Below are 21,708 nucleotides of genomic sequence, written 5' to 3' on the forward strand. Positions count from 1 at the left end.
GCAAGATTGAGAGAAACTGAGTAAATATGTAGTCCCTTTATGTGTGGTGATGAGGAGATGTGCCCCTTATGGTCCCCACAGTTGCCCAGTTGCCTGGTTACATGCCTCTGGAGGCATTTCAATGAGAGCAGGCCAGTTCTCTGCTCACACAGTCGCAGCAGTCAGTCTGTTTAGCATAATGGCCAAGGACAAGGGCAACTTTCTCTGCTTCAAAACACACAACAAACAGCCTGTGATGATGAATGAGGCAGCAATCAAATTCAAAGTAAAAAGAATGGTTTTGTATTACCGCTACCATATTAAAATAGACCACGGAATAACACAATTTGTTGACCTTGATGCCTTGAACTAATTTTAATCCCACGGTGACAGAGTAAAAGAGCAAGCAAATAACATAAAGAGCAAAACTAAACTGATTATACTCCACGAATTTAGACAGAAAGCACCAAACAGACTTGTGGTATTTGCATTCATTCTCCTGTGTGAGTGCTATTTTTAGATCTTAAATTGTTACTAGGGACTGAGCAATACTGCACTACATTCAATGAATGATTCAAGCCTTTGCAGAGTAATGAATAATTACACAGAAGCTGGCAAAGAGTTTAAGGGAATTATACACCAAGAAATACGTCTCAAAAGCTTTTCCATCTTTTTGTTGATGAAACAGGAGTACTGAAATGCCGAGTAACATGCCTTACCAATTTCTCTTCCAAAGAACAGCATGTAGCCAAAAATGAATAAAATGCTCCACACCCAAAGGCTTGTTGAAATACCCATAGAAGGATTTTAGATATTTTCATTGTTATGTTTTTTTTCTTTCCCCCTAACTCACACGGTTGACATATCCTGACATGTACTGGGATATTTTACTTGCACTTTGAGGAAAAAGAATTACTTCAGAAGATTTAACTGCATATTACCAATCAGATGGAGCCTGCTCAAGAAATATCTTTGTAAGTTTATCTTAAGTAAGTCTGAAATGTACCAACCCAAACTCTATAGAAATGTGCCTAGTATATTGCACTATATGCAAATGCAAACCCTTTGACTTAAAGTTCTAATTTTATGAATATGTTTTTGTTAACTGATCATAATTATATTTTGTACTTTGATTATGTGCCTTTGGTACATATAAACTGATAGTAAACACTAACTATCCTCCATAAGCACTAACCAAATTACCAAAGTTAGCTCAACTCTCTGCTAAACAATCACTTGACTGTATCTACATTGCCTGGTTATGTGTGTTTATAATCTGAAGGTTTGCATGGTAAAACTACTGATCTTTGTTATGTTATTGTAATACACTGACCTGCTCTTTGATTCTGCAGGGTCAAAAAGACATGTCCACCTACTTAGTTGAAACGCAGCATGCTTGTGGTAGCTAGATGTTCGGACAGATAGTTTACTGACATGTTGAAAAAATGGTCACTGTTTCTTCATAGCTCAGCTTATTAGGTCTGTGCTTTACTGCAGCACTGGGAACCAAATATCACACAGCGAGGAGTCACTGTCACCAGAGTAACCTCTACAAAGTAGCCTAGAGCAGCTTTTGCAATGGCCAGTAGCAGTGACTGAGGCTGTGTCTGTAGTTAGCCATGCAAGGCTAGTCACATTGGCCCTAACCAACAATGACACATTGACATAATTTGGTACAAATCAAGGCTGTGCTCTGTGAGCACTTGTCTTCTGAATGTAATAATGACTACGGTATTCCTTTATAGTCTATTTGCTTGAGTTCACATTACTTATACTCTCACTCCTACCAAATTTTTCTAACAAAGAGCAGCATCACTCTTTGTTCAACCGCAGGAAAATCCAGGATGTAATGGGTACAATTCCAAGCAGTTTTCCCTTGACATTTCATAACACATAATACTCATCTGTGAACGTGCATCTGTCAACATAGCAACAAACAGTGTGTCATAGACATTACCAATGCACAGGCAACAAAGCTATCGTTTCACTGCTGTATTATGACTCTGACATTTCAAACCAGTATCTGTAGCATTCTTTCAGTATGATGAATCCCTGCAGGGGGGTTGGTCTGCATGCTGCACATGGAATGCATATCTGCAGAGAATATGGTGTTGGTAGAAGCTCCTGTAATGAATGTCTCTACTAAGGAATCACTTTAAAATCATTAAGTTACACAAAGTCTGCGGTGCTATACATTTTTTCATCAACTCCAAACCTTGTAAAAGTGTTGTAAGGGTAACTTGTGGCTTGAGAGTCAAAATCGATAAAACAGCATTAAAGATTAAATGCAGCTTACACCCAGATGTACTGGGTGATTCATGATGAGGGGCATTCCCTGTTTTAGTTGTGTTTAAGTTTTGGATTAGCGAGATGCTTCAGGTTGGGCAACAATGAAAATATTAGTTGAAACTCTGACTAAGACATATATTACTTCAACACTAGCAAAATAAATATTGAAAGTAATTATGAATGTATTTATCATTCAAATGGGACACACCCTTACACAAACAAAGGCTGTACTATTTGCTAAAAAAATGCATATTAAAAAAAACTAAATAAAAAAAAAGTGCATGAGGCTTGTGTCTGATTGAAATGCTGTGTAGTTAGCATCTCGGCATTATTGAAGGCCAGTGTCAGTGTCAGAATAAAGCCCTCACAGCTCCAAACCAATCTGAGCCCCGTTAGCAAATGAGCTTAACATGTCAGCTTAAAAGCTTTTCCTGAAACTGAGACGAGAGATGGAGTTGTGATGGCTCTCTCACAGCCGCAGAGCTGAGTGTAGACCAGAGAGTGTTTAAAGGAGTGAAGGACTAACAGAGAATGACATTCAACCACACGTCGGACTGCAAAATGTTCATCATACTCTTCATTCCAGACAGATGCTGACCAGCTTTTGTCATTTAATTTGTATGTTTGTAAGGCAGTCATGAGTACTAAATTAAGCCTTTTGAAAGAAATTTTTACTTTCACTTAGCAATCGCACAGACAACTGACCGCTATGACCTTTTCCATGCTTCTACATGATATAGTAAATTTATAATTCATCTGAATGATGTGTCTGGAAAAAAAAAAGTATTCAATGTATAGTGGCGGCATTGTCATGCAGTAGTTAGCATGGTTTCCTTACAGTAAGAAAGTTCCTGGTTCAAACCTATGACTGGGCCTTTCATGTGGTGAACATTCTTCCCCGCAGTCCAAAGACACGTATGGTCGAGTAAATGGTGATTCTTGACCAAAGGTGCAAGTGTGAGCATGTAGGACTGTTTGTAAGTTAATCAACTGCAATCAACTCACAGTTTATCCATGGTGTACAATACTTTTTTTAAATTATATTAAGTTTCCTAATCACAATGCGTCACACAATACAACAAGCTAGTTATTTTAGCTTAGCATAGTGGTGGCAATGAGTTAGCATGTACCTACCCAAAGGTGAAACCATTGAGAATATAAATAGATAAACTAGTTTGATCAATTTGATGCATTTATAAAATTTGAGCAAATTTAATAAAATTAGAAAGTCATGAAAATGCTCCAATGGGACAAAAAAAAAAAAAAAAAGGTAACTGATATTGAAGCATTTTAGGGGTTTGCCTCTTCCAGCCACAATGCTAAGCTAAACTAGCCCTCTGTTGTCTGTATCTTACTGTACAGATTTCAGGATAGTACTGACCTTCTAATTCTCAACAAAAACTGTATATCCATCACAATTTAAAAATGCAGTTTAAAAGTTGGATTTGGAAATGCATTTAACAATATTTATTCGGAATACAAGTATAGACTGTTAAATCTTCCATATGTGCGGTCAATTGATTGTAGACCACACAAACAAACATTTTGAGATGACAGAGTTCAATACGCAACCCAAAGTTAATACGTCTTTCGTGCTTTCAAGTATAGAAATTATTTTTGTGATATTTTGAACCAAAAGTACTGAGCATGTATGAAGTATAGGTATGTTTTGTCAGTTGGTTTGTTTATATTGGTCTAATTAGCGTAAATAATTATAGTCAATGGCTACAGTTCACAAACAGACCTTAAATGTGAACCTTGCTTCTTTTACTTACAAACAAACACTAAAATAGCACCAGGTTTAATGAGGACCTTTGTTAACATTGATAGGTAGTTAATGAGGACTCAATTTCAGCAAGTGCCCCAAATTTTGCAATCTATTAACATATTTTCAGTAGAAGGCTTCATGCATGGCTGAGATGTCTAAAATAGTATTTGTCTCCATTTAAATGATCCTTTGAGTTATCATGGTGTTAGATTTCCAACACATAATTAGCTAACACTGGTTAATCTGCAAAATTTCTCTATAAAAATGATCAAATGTATCGTCTATTCATTTGATGTATCAAAAGTTTAAAATGCCAAAATATTAATTTCAGAAAAATAAAGTAGGAAATTAAACTACAATTAATTCATTTTGAATTTAAAATATTTATAGAAATAACAATAACTGTTTTTTTTTTTTTGTTTGTTTGTTTGTTTGTGGATCAGCTAATAAATCCATAGACAAATCTTATCACTTTTACCTGGTTTTTAATCATAGGTGATGCATAAAAGTGTTAAAACCTGAAGTTGCCATTAGAAGGCTGAGAGGAGAGCCCCCTCATTCACATCATGCTATGTAAATTCCAGTACAGAATTTATGCTCCTGCCTTTCTTCTCTATTTGGGTGGCTTATCCAGTCACATATTTAGCATCAGACAGTAAAATCCTTTCATGGTTCATAATTCATACAGACAGCATACATTATTTATGCACTTTCTGAATTGTTGGCTGTGTGACCTTCTCAAGCATTTTGTCTCATTCTCCCTTAAATGATGCTTTGTCCTGGAATGACAGTAAAATGCTCACAACAAAAACCTACTGTATTTTAATTTGGCACAGATTATCACTTCTATTTTTTTTTTACCAAGTAATTATTTGTGTGCAAACATTTTTCTTGGGTATTTGTATAAAAAAATAAAAAATAAAAAAAGAGAGAGACAGAGACAGAGGGATAGAGAGAGGAGAAATAAATTACAAGTAAGCTAATTTGTTCTCTTCTTGTTTGAGCTTTTGGAAAATCTTCCAGTCCTGTCCTTTGAAATAAATTTTTAAGCTGGTTGCTCACATGCAAGGCTAGGCATGTTGTAGCTATGAGAATGGAGCACAAAGTAAGCTGCAGCATGGAAAAACTGGTTCCACCAAGTTGCTGTGTAACGGCTGTGTGACTAAATACAAGTATTAACCTCACCCTAAATGGAGATATCGGTGTAGATAGAAAAACATTCATTTCTAAGGGATTAAAGAGGGACATACATTTAAAACAACTCAATTAAAACCATGCTATCTGTCCCACCCCATGACACTGCACACTGAGAGCCATATAAAGCTTGTGGTAAAGTTATGCAATGGTGCCTGCACACAATAACAACAAGATCAGGCCTGCACGTTACCAACCTTTCACTTGGGTCTCATATTCGGCAATAATCTCTTTGTCCTTTTTGACTTTCGCATGAGATGACATTTTGGGATGAACGGATTGTGCGATCCTCAGGCAAAAATCAGCGTCTCGGTCGCCACAATGCAGCGTCTGCCCGTCCGCAGTCCTCTCCAGATAGTTGATCAACAATCAGATGCGAATCATCGCCTGCTCGACACAACTTCGGAGATTAAACGCACACGAGGTTCTGACTGACTGCGATGGGTGCTGCGCTGCGTTCAAGGCGACGTCGATCTAAAAGTGCATAATAATGACCACTCCTCCTCCTCCTCACCAGTTCTCCTCAGTGCATCGGAAAACAATTCACGTTTGATGTACATTTCACGCAGTCTCCGCTGTAACCTCGGGAGGAAACAGCCTCAGCGATGTGAGCTCCTTCAGCCTAAAATTCCCCCCTCTCTCCTTCTCTTTGCAAGTTCAACGCTGCTGCAGATTTCACTCAATGGAAGTAAAAGTCAGTGTGAGACTCCTCCTCCAAACCCCTCCTCACCCCCTCACTTTTCTTTTCAGAGATGATTTAGGACTCTTGTGTGTCAACTGAAATAAAATAACAGATTGCCTATGTTGTTTACCTATGTATCTTGCAATGAAGATCTGTCATATTATGAGTAAAATGAAGAGAATATGATCTTCCCTTGCCACGTGATTGTCATAGATTTATCTAGTTTTAACTGTTCTTAATGTGCAATCCCTGTGTAAAACCTTACCAACATTGTTACCCCTAGGAGGGGGTATCCAGCATGACACCAGTCTTTTTACTGCCTGTGTTGTTTATCGTGATAGGTAAGCAGATCCTTGCATATCAAGCCACTGGAGACTGCCTTCAAGTAATCACGTGGGCCTGCACTGGAACTCTGCTGGAGAGCAGTTAGATTATAACATGTTACAGCAGATCCCACCATGACAAGTGTAGGTCATGGTATATTATTGGTGTTTATTTATTTACAGTTTGATGTGCAGATAAGTAAGGTTTTTTTCTATTTAACTTTGCCCTTGTGTAAAAGTAATTGCACATAAATACATAAAACCAGTTTTTCATGCTCATGGCCTTTTTGTTACAAGTGTCCATAACTGCACTCCTTCTCTAATATTTTTAACTAATTTCTCAGAACAGATCAGCCCTTAGCCCTTATTCTTCAAATACCATTATAATTTTGTCTTTTAAATGTCTTCAGTGTCTCAGTCATCTCCTAAATTCACTATCACCAGATTCTATACTTCAAGAAGTCCTTTTCTTCTCATATCTTCATGGAAAACTCCATTGAACATATAATGCTCCTTTTTTGGAGTCTAACTGCCAAAAATTCATGAAACATCCCTATATTTTGCAGGAAAAATATCAGTAATCAGTAATATCAGTAATCTTCAGTTGTTTCTCTCTCTGCCAGGTTGCAGGTAAATGCATAATGCATTTTGAAACAATGTGCTCTAAAAAGACAAATCAAACACAGAGTTGTAATAGTGATAAACATCTGTGGTGCTGACATTTTTCAGAAGATGATCTTCACACCATCTGTGCAAGGTGATGAAAATTCTATGGTTTGGGTTGTTTTACTAGCTTAAAGACAGGGCAGCTTGCAGTCTCTGATGGTCATACCAGAGTATTTGAGGATCATGAAACCACTGTATAAAGTTAACAAAATTTTTAGTCGGATATTATTAAAATAAAAAAAAACATAATGTCTCTTGTAGTTGTTCTCAAGTAGCTTCACCACCTATATTTGTAGGCCCAGTTTCAAAGAGGAAAAAGGAGACAAGAACATTACTTGTCTTCACATGAAAAAGAAGTCAGTTACATGCAGTAAAAAAAATGTAGATACTAAGATACCTATTTTGCAACTTATCTAATTGTGTGCTATCACTGTACTTCAGATAAACATAGTGTTTGTTTAAAAAAGGAATGACTTGCTATCTTTTATCTTACAATCTGAACTGATAGACAGCACAAGGGGTAATTGAGTTTGGGAGAAGATTGCATTTTGATCTGTGTCAAGAGATCTCTATTCACCCTTGCAGCAAATTCTCAGGAACTCTCTGTGTAACTGTCGTGTGATAACTGTTGAGAAAGCTCAAGAGAAATGTGCAGAAGTAACCTCCCTGTTCTCACCATGCAATACTCAATCTAACTTCTACTTTCCTGAGCCAATGTTACCCACCACTTCTTGGCCTCAGAGAGCACCTGATAAAAGTTAGGTTGGGTTTGAAAATAATGTGAACAAGCTGTGTCTAACTGGGCCATGGAAACTTTAACACCATTCATTTAAAGAGCTTTACTGGAGAAATTATCCTCACAGGGTCCACCAAGAAAAAACTTAAGTTCCTTAAGGAGGAATACTTATCAGTATTTAAATATAAGAACTACAGCTGCCTTTGCAGCATAGCTATTTGGGATTATGGATAAGCTCACTATATCATACAGACATTTAATAATAGATGACTGTACACAGTCACGTGTTATGACTCAGTCATTGCCAACAAAAATATGGTCAATATTTAATTAAATCTAATGTTTTATGTAGCTGTTTTTACATTGCAAGAATTATTATGCTGGGCAGGAATAGACCACAAACCTATTCTGTAAAAAAAATAATTAATTAAATGTGGAAGTGTATACCATTGTACATCCCAGCAATGCACATTTGTTCTAGTAAATTCTTCATTCTTCTTCATTCAACATTTGGTTCAGCTTAAGTTGATGAACCCTCTTTGTATATAAAAAAGTTTAAAATAATCAGATATTACATTTTCAAGTGTATTAATACTTAATCTCTAAACAACAATATATTTAGTTACTTTAACTGAATTAGTTATTTAATGAAAATGGGCTTAAAGAGTAAACTGGCGGATGGGTTTAGAAATAACACCTCCATAATATGGAACCCACTTTATTAGAAGCTCAAACATTTTTGTATGCATAACCATTAATAAAATGCTCATTTAAATCATATCTCATAGTAATAACATTTTATAGTCCTTTGCACACAATAACTGCTTAAACCTGTGCACCTACACTAAGTGGTCTTTTGACAGTGTTGTGGGCAGTTTCTGAAAGGAAAGGCCAATCAACCTCAGACCTTTTACCTCCTTAACTCATGACAAAATGACAAAAGAACAGCACACAACTGTGAATGAAACAGCTTTTCTCGTCAATTTCCAATTAAAATGGGTCCCCATTTACATATAGGGGTCTGCATGTCAAGAAGCTGGGATTTCTAAATCCATTCAAATCCATCTATTTCCATACACACTTTATCCTATTCAAGGTTACGGGGGAGCTACTTATCCCAGCTGTCATGGGGCGTTAGGTGGGATATATCCTACTTTGGATTCTGATGGATACTTTTGAATAAAAATAAATATTAAAATAAAATAAAATAACAACTACTATATTTATAGATATTCTATTATTGTTTTGGAGGAGAGTGGTAGATGTAGATTGAGCGACACTTCTGAGATGTTGTGGCTGTTCTGATAATCGTTTCATCTTAATTAGTGTTGTGTCAAAATCCTGTATAGACGTTAAACCTTTATTCTTTGCCTTTATTTAACTGGAAAAACACTGCAAGATTTGCATTATTGTTTGCAAGAGAGTAAGACAGAGAGCAGCTCAGTCGCCAGCAGTAACAAAAATACATGCACAGTAAAGGCAAAGCAATATACATAGAAATAGAATGATAAATAGAAAGGAATGTATACATTTTTAAGACTTAACTTTTTTTTTAATTTATGACAATAGCATTGACATTTATTTATTTATTTATTTATTTATTTATTACCTTCTCTCCACTCCGCTTTAAATGAGCAGGGTTATCATGATATCATCATGTTTCACAGCAACACACACCTCTGATTTAACCCTGTTTAATAACAGGGACAGAAAATAAATAAAAGTACTGTAAAATCTAACCTTCAGGTGGGCTGTTTTGTGCTATGGTAGACTACGTGGCGAACATGGATGGTTTACACATAGAAACAAAAATGTTAGTAGGATTTGGAAATTGTACTTGGTTCTTATAATTGTCTATTTGAACGGAGCATACAGTGGCCTAAAGGCAAGCTAGCAGCTGAGTTAAAAGGTAACTTTAAAAGCCCCTAAAAATGTATAACTTTGGCAAGTTTTAGCCTATATCGGATTGCATATATTTAAATATGAGGGGATAATAACTTGAGTAGTCTTTAATTAATATGGCCTATCTTCTAAGTTAACTTTAATAATAACTTTTTCACTTTTATGTAAAAAATAGCTGCCACTGAAGCTGCTTTTATGTATGCTTAATTAGTGCAAAAGTTTCATTTTGATGAAAAGTTAATTAACTCGACTCATAAGTCAACGATTGACCTTCTTTCCTGCTGATGAAATGAGGAAGCTGCTGCAGGTGCATGACTACCCCCTGCTGGTATTCTGCACGCCCAACAACCAGCTAAAACCAAATGGTTTGTTCATTAATTTATTTAAAACACTTCATGTATCGTACATGCATTTCTTTTCAACTTTTTAAGTACATTTTTAAGATCTGATTAATAATTATTTTGAACACAAGGTAGAAGTTTAGTTGAGTCATAGTATCACATCTGGACGTTGACTCGTGTCAACAGACAGGTTTCGTAGATTACAGCGCTTGTTGTTGGAGGACTAATCGTTGACTGTCATCAGGTGACTGCTTGTTCCTGTTACTATCTATAAGTCATCTCTTGGGAGGCAAAAATATGCGGCTTACAAGGCTAAATGGAAATAGCATGTTGTCATAGCGAAATTTTACACCAGCAAACTACGGTGTGACTCTTCCTGTAAATATGTCTGTCGACATCATCTCTTACTTAATGACAGATGAGTTGCTTGAACGTGATGATGTCACAGACATGAAATAATGTGGTGCATGTGACTTTTCCATGCATCCTAGGAAGTAGAAAGGAGGAACTGTTTGTGTAGTGTAGGTTGTTTGACAATATACTGCAACTTGATGTAAATGAACCTTGAGCCATTATACAGTAGATCATTCATTTTTTATTTTTAAATACTTCAGTGTTATGACGGGATATAGGGTTTTGCGGTGTCTGCAGATGAATATTACCCAACTCCTTGTGTCACTAGCCACACCTTTCCACGCCCCCATAACAAGGGGTAGTTACATCTAAGCCAGCATTAAAGCTTCAAGTACGTTGCCAGCAGCTATAAAGCAAATTATCTACAGGGCAGCTCAAGTTTCAGACCTCGTACAGACATGTTGTGGACAATATTTTTACTTCTAAATGGATTGCTTGTACTAGTTTTTCTTTATTCCTCTCGCTCAAGGTAAATTTTTTTATTGATTTCTTTAGAAATTTTTTTTTTTTTGTATTTTGAAAAGGTGTATACATGTTTTATGAGTCTGAAGTTTTAACTACTACAAAATGTGGAAAGGTTTAACATAACTTCTTTCTTCTAAAGCTTAATCAGTTTAACTACTAAGATATGGCACTTTATAGCATGACATTTAATCCATGCAGTGAACATTAATTAAACACACAATTTTTACTATAAAATTTTGTTTTTAAAATAACATAATTCACTGAAACTCCAAATTCATTTTGATTGTCACACTGGTCTACATTTTGCATGTTTGTTTTTTTATTCACGAAAAAGAAACAGCGTTTACACGGCTTCACGTTAACTCCAAACCTGTTTGGTGAGATTATTGAATGTGTGAAATGTACAAATGCAAAGTATCACAGTACTGTAATTTGAATAAATTTCTTTATGCTTGACAGACAGAAAAATGAACCTCCTCTGGACAAAGGGTTTATTCCATGGCTGGGACACGCGCTTGAATTTGGAAAAGATGCAGCAAAATTTTTGGCTCGCATGAAAGAAAAACATGGAGATATCTTTACTGTAAGTTATAATAACTTTAAACATTTGACTCTTTTTAAAGGCTCAATAAAGACTTTTTAGTAAGAGCTTGAGATAAAAAAATAAAATTGGAACCAATGACTTTTTAAACCACTACAATGATGTTGCTGCAGGTCCGTGTTGCTGGTCAGTATGTGACAGTGCTGTTGGATCCAAACTCCTTTGATAGCGTGCTGAATGACACACGCTGCTTGGATTTTACTCACATCAGAGGCCGACTTCTAAAAAGGATCTTCTGTCTGCTACCAGGCATCAACCCCACATCAGAGAGAAGCTGGATGGAACAGTAATGAATGCATCCTTTAAATAGGCTGTTCATTAAATGAAGTTTTAATGAGAAATGCAAAATCTCAATACCATCTTTAATTTGTTTTTTTTTAGGCATTTTCAAGGTGCCAGTCTCTTGAATCTCAGCAGTTCCATGAATGTTCACCTTCGCAGCCTGCTCCTGAATAACCACAATGGGTGGACAGAGGATGGTCTCTTTAGCCTCTGCTACAGTCTTCTTTTCAGGTAACACTCAGAATTTCAGCCCTTGCAAGATCAATTGGATCATTTTTTGGACAAACCTGTTGTCATTGTTTACACTGCACGGATTGACAGGATTTTGTTTTTACTTCATCATTGTACACAGGGCTGGTTATCTTACACTGTTTGAGAGGAAAGACAATGCTGCTGTTGTCTACAAGGAGTTCCGCAAGTTTGATGATCTTCTCACCAAACTGGCTCGCTCTTCCCTGAAGCGAGGTAAGCTGTGCTGCAGGAAATGATAATACACCTGTTATATGTAGTCCTATTGTATATTTATATAAACAGTTTAGTAAGCTGTATTCACATTTATGCTGGTTTCATTACAGAGGAAAGTAAAATAGTCAACACATCCCGGGAGCAATTATGGAAGCTGCTGTCCCCAAACTGTCTGGATGAAGGGTCACAGTCTAATTCCTGGCAGCAGAGCTACCATAACTTTCTGCAGAAGGAGGGAATAGATGCAGACATGCAGAAAAAAGCTCTGCTGTTACAGCTGTGGACCACACAGGTGGGAGTTATTTTATTGTCAATCTACCACACATGCAGAAATCAAAAACATACTCACGAATGTTAGGCCCCTTTTTGATGTCAGGATTCTGAAACTTAGATTCTCCCTACACCCCAGTTCAGCCTGCCAATAGTGCAGAACTGATAGCCAGTGAATTCCTCATAGTCCATTACCCAAAGCTGCCTGCCTCAACCTGTAACTTAGACTGGATCGTTGCCAGTTTTGACTGTGTGAATCAGTTTCCATGTCTCCTTATCCTGCTTGAGGATCAGTATTTACACGTGTAAAAAGAAAACTGGATTTACTACTTTATACAGCATGCATACTCAAGAATGGTGCTGTTATCATCTCCTCACAGTGGTGTTTAACCTGGGTGTATGTTAAAAGAAAAGAAAAACTATCTTTGAACTTGTCTTAATGTTGACCAAAACTTTTAATAAGTAACTGTGGCTTCACCTCTGAAGTCTTGTTCAAATATTATTTAGTTTTTCATATGGCTACATACAGAGTTAGAAAATCCCTTTAAAAGCAATATTGACTCAGGTGTGAGTGCACAATAGATGCTCGCTTGTTCAGGCAAGTCCAGAGCAGCGTGGTGTGGTTGCTGTAAGCTGAGCTGCCAGATGGGGGAGAAAGCGAGCTGTGTTTGGTCCGTAGCTGAGCTTTATCTATGTAGCATTTTATCTGTACCAATTTCAGCCCTGTTTTAACCTGTCAGTCTCACTGCAACAGTGATTGTTCTTTCTGCTTGTCTGGGGAAACACTGCCAGTCTCCAAGTATGTTTGTGCATTATCATGTCTGCCGGGTTATTGGAGCATACATTCTCAGTCTTGGATGAAAACTGGAGCACTGCTGCAGAGAACAGAGGGATTAGATTTGAGACTAGTGAGAGGTGCCAGAGGGAATGTGGCTCATACATGTGTTACAGGGAGACTGATGTATTTCTGGGGGAAGTGTAATGGTGGGATTTCACTAAAGCCACCTACATCATCACCAGTGTTGCACATGCTAAGGGTTGCAGTGCATTTTCCATTTGCAAAAAACAATCAATGTTATTGACTGCAACACACTGCAGATATGCTGATGTGAGTTCGTTATTTACATGATTGGAGAGACTGTGATTTAATGTGCTGTGATGTTTGTATACGTGTGTGTTTCTGCAGACACACATGTATTTTAATCCGATAATGAGATTTACTGCCATTGTCGATTCTGAATACATAGTTGCTGCTGTTTAGCTTATCCTAGCATTTAGGCTGCAAGTAAGGAGAAACAGCCATCCTTGCTAAATAACAGAAACTACCCACCATATCACAAATTAATTCTATCCATATTAAAATCTAAGTATAAAATCAACATTAAAGAAACAATAGATTTAGTGTATTCACATGCACACCAGCAGACGCCAAGAGTCTCCTCATCTAACACTCTAGTAATCTAATAATAATCCCCACCCTCCAGCTGTTGGGGAAGCCAGACTCAAATCATTATCTAATGCATTAAATCTAGTGATCTGAAGACTTTAAGAGGGCAGAAAGACAATGTGATGTACCTCTGGTCTCTGAGCTGACCTGAGATGTGCAGAGGTAAGATCAACAGCTCCCTTAACCCAGAGCGATTACGGTCTGACAGGCTCAGGTGTCTCCTCCAATGAGGCTGACAGCAGTTTCTATGAAGTGTTGACTGATTTCTTGACTTCTCCTCCTATCAACTATATTCACACAGCAGCAGTACAGATGAGCTCTATGTTATTATATATTTACATGTTTTCAGAAGTTGATGACAAAGAAATATCTTTACGTAAAGCACACCCTGTACACACTTATACAAAATAAGCACTGAATCTGAGCAGGTTTTCAAACTTGAAGCTTATGTAAAAGTTTATATGTGCTGTTTGATGTTCTTTCCCTTCAGTGCAATGCTGGACCTGCTGCCTTTTGGGCCCTCAGCTTCCTGCTCACTCACCCTGCGGCCATGGAGGCGGTTCAGTCAGAGATCAGAAGCCTGTCAACTCTCCGGGATGCTTCCCTGCAGCATCCCCTCACAAATCTGCTGGAAGCTCACAGCACACCTGTGTTTGGTATGTAACAGCTGCTTGCAGCCTTTCTGTTATTTTCTTGTGTTCTTGTACCTTAGGCTTTAACCACTTCACTGAGATGGAAACCAAGGTCCGTTTAACTTGTTGAAAAAAAAAAATAATAATAAAAAAAGGACAGTGTACTAATCAGTGACAACACCAACTGATATTTGACCTTTTAATCAATTGGCTCTTGATTGACTTTTTCATTTTCTCCATGTCTGTGACTCAATGTACCGTTAGTCCAAATGACGACTACAACCATCCCATGTTTTCAACTTTCCTGTTCTTTCCTTTCTGCAGACAGTGTTCTGAGCGAGACCCTACGACTCACCGCTGCAGTAATGATCAACAGAGAAGTGGTTCAGGAAAAGACCCTCCGCATGGCCAATGGACAAGAGTACCATCTTAGACGAGGAGACAGAGTGTGTCTATTCCCCTTCCTCAGCCCTCAAATGGACCCACAGATACACCAAGAACCCCAGGTACTTAAGGTGTACCCCTAACGTGAACTACTATAGAGCTAGATGTGTGTGTGTAACTTTTGTGGAATGGGGAGACCGGCCATGATCATCCATTAAAAATGACAGAATGTAGTGATATTTTGAAGTTGCATTATAGCACATAAGGTTGAGGAGACAGCATTAAAAAACGACGATTAAATCTGACCAAATACTTATGATGGAAGCTGATTAGTGCCCACGAAGAGTGTGGCGATTGGGACTAGCAGTTAAGTGTGATCATTTATCAAAGTTTACTTTGCTTGTCTTCAGTGGTTAGTGAATGATTACACATTATTCTTAACAGAAGGTATGGAGCAGGAGGCACACAATCAGACTTGTTTGGAACATTTTGCTTTGCTAAATTATGCTAATATGCTTTGTCTCCTTGACAGATGTTCAAATATGATCGTTTCCTAAAACAAGATAAGACAGTGAAGGACAAATTCTACAAGGATGGAAAAGAAATGAAGTACTTCAACATGCCTTGGGGTGGAGGGAAGAACAGCTGCCCTGGCAAGGAGTTTGCTGTCACAGCTATTAAACAGTGAGTTAAAAAAATCTGATTTTTTTTTATTTTTATTTTTATTTTGCTATTTATCTTCATTATGCATATAAAATAAAAAAAAAGGTGCATTTGTGGTGAAGGAGTTTCCCCCTAGATTACCAGATCAGTCAATCCATCTATGCTTAATATTCCCCCTTTATCATTTCAGTCCTACTTTCATATTCTCTATCATCTTTAGCAACAAGTGTAAAAAGGTAATTGCTGAAATCATATGACAGAAGAACTGAATAACAGAGGCTGAGTGCAGTTAGCTGGGAGAGCTTTTCTGTGTCAGGCTAAGGTTAAAAGTCAGTTCATGTAATCAACACTATTAACTAGGATGCTAGTAAATAGCAACATGTTGACTTTGGGAATCTGTTGCTCATTCTTGCTGTTTTTTGTTATTATTTGTTTATATTTTTAATAAAGTCAGTTAATGTAGATGTGTTTATATTAATATTATATATTAGTTATGCTGTTTACTGAGTGGCTTGTAAACTTTTTTTTTTTTTGTTCCCCTGTAGGTTTGTGTTTTTGCTCTTGACCCATCTTGATCTGGAGCTGTGCAACCCTGAGGCTAAACTTCCACCAGTTAATCCCAGTCGCTACGGCTTTGGGATGCTCCAGCCTGATGGAGATCTGCAGGTCAGATTCAGACGGAAGAATATTTAGCATTAAATGCAACATCCAAACTTACTTGAAATAAGTTGATTGCTAAACCTCTCTTGGTAAATGCAGTGTAGCATTATTTATTTTATATATTACTTGTGTGGTGTAAATTTTAAGTAACCTTTTTATTTTTAAAATATGTTTGATAAAAAATGTAACTGATATGTAAAATATTTTTAATAAAAAGTTTTAAAAAAAAAGTCATACTGGGATATCTTATTTTTACAATGCAATCGTTACCTCAGAGAGAGGCAAGAGACCCTTGTGTTTAGCAGTTGATTTTGTTATTATAAGGAAATTAATCTGTATTTTCATGTCAGATTTTTCTGTGTGCAAGATGAACAGGTGTAATTTGAAGAACTTTCAAACAGCTTATTAAACTCTTGCTGTGTGTATTTGTATGTGTGTAGTAAGGGTGGGGTGAGGGGGGTTGTTAGGCTATTACAAATACATGATTTTTCAGTCGGAGTAATTTTGTCACAAACTATGCCTGAGGGTCATTTGATTACAAAACCTGAGGTTACTGTAGGCTACTAGAATATCTTAAACATATTTACATTTTTAATATCATTCCACTTAATTATAATTTACATGCTATATTAGAATATCAGTCAACATTTGGACTTTGAAAAATGAAGTAGGAGTTAACATTGTTGGCAACGTTGTCTCACAACAAGAATTTGAACTTCACTGGAGGCCTTTCTCCGGTCTTTGTATGTCTCCTCATGCATGCATAGATTCTCTCTGTGTGTTCTGGCTTTGTCCCACAGTCCAAAAACATGCATGTTAGGGTGACTGGTGATTCTACATTTTTACCATAGAAGTTTGAGAATACATGGTTGTCTTATTATTTTCCCTGGGTCTGAGTTGGACTGGGGACCTCTACACAGTACACCCTGTCAACACATCCTGGTCCCAGAGGATGCTTAGACCAGGAGATCAACAGAAGCTGGCTGCAAAAATATGTGTCAAGGAAAAAATACATATTTTCACAAAAATTGAATAAAGTTCAGTCACTGCAGATCTTTCTTTCTTCTGTCTGAACCTGTTACCTATCTTTCCAAAAAACTGGCTTATTGCTTTTTGGACAGGGTGTGACCCCCTACAAGGTAAGACCAGTGAACTACTTAGTGTAACTAAGCATTAAAGATTTAAAACTGATTCCATTTAGAGATTGTTATAGCAGTAAAACACAATTCTCTAATGCATACATAGCACCTAATAATTTATACATTTCTGGGGCTATATTGCTGATAGTAATAGCACTTTTGATTTTTTTATTAGTGTTTCTGTCGTAGTTTTTAAAAAATCTTAATAGTTATGTCTACCCTTTTGACAAGTGGGACATGAATCATTCTATGCTACTCAAAAGTGCTGATGTAAATGTGCAGCCTATTAAAGGACTAAAAGCTTTTGTCTAATCGCCAGTCATTGACTTGATATCATGAGCCATATCATGCACATACTACATACATAAATAGTTTTATGGTTTCTCGTAATTTTCCAGTCGTCAGTCAGTACCCAGCAGTGTGTTTACAGCGTCAGGTGGCGGTGCAGAAGGAGTTAAACAGATGTGGAAAGGAGCGCGGAGCTGCCATGGATCCACCTTCCCTGAGATGCGGCGCCTCCTCACACAGCTGACCGGGAACACAGGTAGTCTGTCCGAATGAGCTGTCGACGTACTTGTTGATCTTCGAGGGAAAACAGTGTGCTGCGATATGCGGAGCAGGAACCCGGCGGGTAGGCAGTAGATCGTGTTGAGGACCTCTCTGCCATGTCGGAGGCAGAGGAGGGGGAAATGGGTTAAACCCTGGCAATAGTAGCTTAATATCGACGCCTCCTGCTTTTAAACGCTTCATCTTCGTTTATGACGGATTGATTGATCCACAGAGCGGTTCGTGCTGATCTGAATCAGTACAGGATGACAACAACCCACCACGGTATTTTGAAGCTTATTTCTATCTCTGGACTTTAAATTATTTGCAACCTGCCAATTGTAATAGCTTATAAATGTAGGAGAACTCTGCATTCAAGATGCACCAATATGGAGCATTCATCTTGTGAAAACAGGAGAAAGGTTCAATAACAACATTGCACTTTAAGATGATTACGTCCCAGCTTGTTGCCACCCTCTTTGTATCTACCCAGAACAGAAATGCAAAGGAAGGATGGATGTTTGTTTATTGCTGAACTATTTTATTTAAGCCTTGACCAACACGAAGGTGGAGGCTCCATAGCTTTTTCTTTTAGGTGTTTCTTGCAGCATGTTCTCAAGTCGACATAACAATGTCTTCAGCCTGGCTCATGCACCTAGTGTAAATCTTTATCTTGTAGGTGCATTGATTTAAATCCTGATGGATCCTCAGGCCTTATTGTGTTTGTGAAGTATTGGAAACTTTGTGTGACAGCGATCAAAGATCACATCTTTAGGCCCGATGTGTTAGTTGGGCTCTCACTCTTTAACGGACATGGACACAGAAGGTGCAGTGTACAGCTGGTGCCACGTCTACCATCATTAAAGAGTCAGAAAATGTTAGATTGTCATTCTGTCATGGAAAGACATGTTTTTTTTTCAGTCTTCCTTCCATGGGTAGATTCAGAGAGCAAACAGCGCTTCCAGTGTGTTTCAGCACCACTGGACTGGACAGCGCTCACTTTGCATCGCGCTCATCTCTGTTGCGTCCTGTGTCCCACCCACAGCACTGCATGGGCGTCAAAAAGAGCAAAAACAGCCACATTCAGATGTTCTGTATACATTCAGTCATGAGAGCAACACCCATATTTTTGCTCTAAAACATTTAAAGAAAATCCTAGCTTTTGAAGTCCTCGAGGTTTTGTTGAGTTTCAGCAATGTTTCTGGTTAAGCTTCTGAGCAATCAAGAAGGAGACCATTTAGCTAGGTTATCTAATATTTTCCCTGTTAAGCTTTAAACTAAACCCCAAACCTGCTTCTATATGTTGGTTTAATCAATGTGTTATTGACAATTTCAAGATTACTAAATTTTGAATTTCTCTGCTTTTGTGCACATCAATGAATTTCTGTTGTCATTCACGCCTTACAGCTCTGTGCTAGATGCCAGTATAAAATGCTTGTAGGAATTATTTTAAATGTGTTTTTTCTCTCAGTAGCTGCTTTAGATTGAGGCAAATTAAAAAATAAGCCAGGCCTCTGTTTCTTGCATTGATAATATGTGTGAGTCATCTGAATAACCTCCATCTGGTCACAAAGACTTTGCAGTTAATTCAGGATTGGAAAAAAAAAAAGAAAATACCAATTCCAAAGAAGCAATCTGGCTTGATGTAAGAAGAATATATTTATTCCATTTAATCCTTATTTCTCTACCCAAGAGCACTTTTAAGAGGTGATTATCAATTCTTTGCTTGATTTTATGCATCACTTTAATCACTAACTGGCACAGGAAACTAGGTAGAGAAAGAGTTAAAAAATACTGCTTGAAAGTAGCAGTTTAAGCAATGAGTAATTTTTACCTCTTCAGGTTGTTCATTTGGATAAGGGCATAGGTAAAAAAAACAATCAAATGTCATGGGGTTGGAGCAATAAAATGTTATCACAATGTTGGTGCATAGTCTGATGACTCATGTTACACTGACAATTTGGGGGCAAATGTTATACTAATGTTTCTTTTGTTTGTTTATTATTATTCTTATGATTCTTCTAGAATCCATAATGAATGAGAAGAGGGTTTACTGCCGTCCATAGCCCTGGCTGTTTGCTTGCTTCCTCAACTCAAAGTCATCATGGAAAAATCCTTGGAGTTGAATAAAGCTGGCTCCCGGTCAACATCGTCACTGCCACCTGAACCAGTTGACATCATTCATAGCAAATCCTGCTACCGCAGAGTCAGGCTGAATGTTGGGGGTCTCCCACATGAGGTCTTGTGGCGAACGTTGGACAGGCTACCACGAACACGTTTGGGAAAGTTAAGAGATTGCAACTCTCATGAATCTTTGATGGAAGTGTGCGATGACTACAATCTTGATGAGAATGAGTACTTTTTTGACCGACATCCAGGGGCATTCACATCAATTCTAAATTTTTACCGCACAGGCAAGCTGCACATGATGGAGGAAATGTGTGCCCTGTCATTTAGTCAAGAGCTTGACTACTGGGGCATTGATGAGATATATCTGGAGTCATGTTGTCAGGCAAGGTACCACCAGAAAAAGGAGCAAATGAATGAAGAGCTCAAAAGAGAGGCTGACAATTTGAAAGACAGAGAGGGGGAAGAATTTGACAACACTTGCTGTGCAGAAAAACGAAAGAAGCTTTGGGATCTCTTGGAAAAACCGAGCTCATCTGTTGCAGCGAAGGTAATTGCCGTGGGATGTTGGGTGTGAGCTGGGCGTGTAATTGATTGACGCTAATATGGGCTATAAGTACAACTCTGCAGGCTTGTAAAAGTGAACAAATACTAGACATGTAAACATAAGTTAGTTTCTTTCTTTCTTTCTTTCTTTCTTTCTTTCTTTCTTTCTTTCTTTCTTTCTTTCTTTCTTTCTTTCTTTCTTTCTTTCTTTCTTTCTTTCTTTCTTTCTTTCTTTCTTTCTTTCTTTCTTTCTTTCTTTCTTTCTTTCTTTCTTTACTAATTCTCAGCTTTGGTCCAGTCAAACAGAACACCAGCAGAACATTTTCATCTCTACATGTTGTTTTGTTTCCAGTTGTTGTCAAACTAGTATTCCCAAGTTAAAGTTTGAGGAGCATCTGTCTACATGTTAAGCTACAGTAGAGAAATGCATGATTCACACATTCATTTTCCATTATCTGGATTTGCTGCTTCACTTTACTAGATTAGCTTGTCTTGATATAGTCAAAATTGTTTACATTTTTCAAGTAGTAGCACAGGCCCAGCTGACCAATCTGACCAATCACAAGCCTGATCCCGTGACTGACTGACCTTCTTTTAGAGGTCAGGCCCACCCACTGTTAAGTGTTAATGCATTATGTCTGTGTGAATCCTGCCTAAAAAGTTAAACAACACTGGCCATATTTATCATGAAGGACAGACATGAGTTAATTTATGTAACAAATTATACTATACACTAATTCATAAGCTTCTGCATTTCATGTAATTTCCAACAAAGGGAATTTACAATGTGAATGGCACATACATACAGCATGTCTACATTCAATAGTATTAGCTGTAAAATCAACACTGCAGTGATCACTCTAATATTACCCGCTTAATAAAGCAAACACTATTGCTAATTTACCAGTGAATTCATGTGTTTTGTTTTATACAATCATTCATGCATATGAAAAAGTAGCCAAGTTTCAAGCAAACATAAAGTTAAAATATGTATATTTGAAAAGCGATGAAGCAAACCTGGAGGGAGGCAGTTTTTTCTACTTTGTGGTCTGAACATGGAAAAGTTTAAATTATGTTCTAATTTTCTTTTTAGGGGGTAAATCAAACAGAATTATATTAGCATGCCAACATTAGCTTGAATCTGAAGCTACTCAAATAATTTCTCTTAAACCTGCTAATATTGACAG

The 21,708-nt window shown here is 37.5% G+C and overlaps 3 protein-coding genes across 8 annotated transcripts in view; 2 read left to right on the forward strand and 1 right to left on the reverse strand.

Moving 5' to 3' along the window:
• The window catches only part of LOC121636860 (SLIT-ROBO Rho GTPase-activating protein 3-like), a 32,150-nt gene extending 26,255 nt beyond the window's left edge, over positions 1-5,895 (reverse strand). For 2 of the 4 annotated variants that reach the window (XR_006009778.1, XR_006009777.1), the window contains exon 1: positions 5,428-5,895. Coding sequence is in view for 2 of the 4 variants with exons in the window: in XM_041980695.1 (XP_041836629.1) it covers positions 5,428-5,494 (67 nt within the window). In the remaining 2 variants the exon portion in view is untranslated. The remainder of the gene's footprint in view (positions 1-5,427) is intronic. The other 2 variants (XM_041980695.1, XM_041980694.1) reach the window with 1 other exon arrangement.
• A 4,725-nt stretch (positions 5,896-10,620) lies between these two features.
• ptgis (prostaglandin I2 (prostacyclin) synthase) lies at positions 10,621-16,386 on the forward strand. The gene is made up of 10 exons (XM_041980626.1): positions 10,621-10,763; positions 11,219-11,342; positions 11,474-11,646; positions 11,742-11,873; positions 11,995-12,107; positions 12,218-12,399; positions 14,315-14,480; positions 14,781-14,962; positions 15,373-15,524; positions 16,049-16,386. The coding sequence occupies exons 1-10, from the start codon at positions 10,693-10,695 to the stop codon at positions 16,194-16,196; spliced, it is 1,443 nt and encodes a 480-aa protein (XP_041836560.1). The 5' UTR covers positions 10,621-10,692; the 3' UTR covers positions 16,197-16,386.
• A 1,381-nt stretch (positions 16,387-17,767) lies between these two features.
• kcnb1 (potassium voltage-gated channel, Shab-related subfamily, member 1) overlaps positions 17,768-21,708 on the forward strand; it is a 40,609-nt gene continuing 36,668 nt past the window's right edge. For 2 of the 3 annotated variants that reach the window (XM_041981440.1, XM_041981439.1), the window contains exons 1-2: positions 17,918-18,133; positions 19,874-20,525. In XM_041981440.1, the coding sequence (XP_041837374.1) occupies positions 19,953-20,525 (573 nt within the window). In that variant the 5' untranslated portion in view covers positions 17,918-18,133; positions 19,874-19,952. Of the gene's footprint in view, positions 17,847-17,917; positions 18,134-19,873; positions 20,526-21,708 lie in introns of those variants that run through there. The other variant, XM_041981441.1, reaches the window with a different exon arrangement.

Source organism: Melanotaenia boesemani, chromosome 3, assembly GCF_017639745.1.
Source record: "Melanotaenia boesemani isolate fMelBoe1 chromosome 3, fMelBoe1.pri, whole genome shotgun sequence".
Classification (NCBI taxonomy): Eukaryota; Metazoa; Chordata; class Actinopteri; order Atheriniformes; family Melanotaeniidae; genus Melanotaenia; species Melanotaenia boesemani.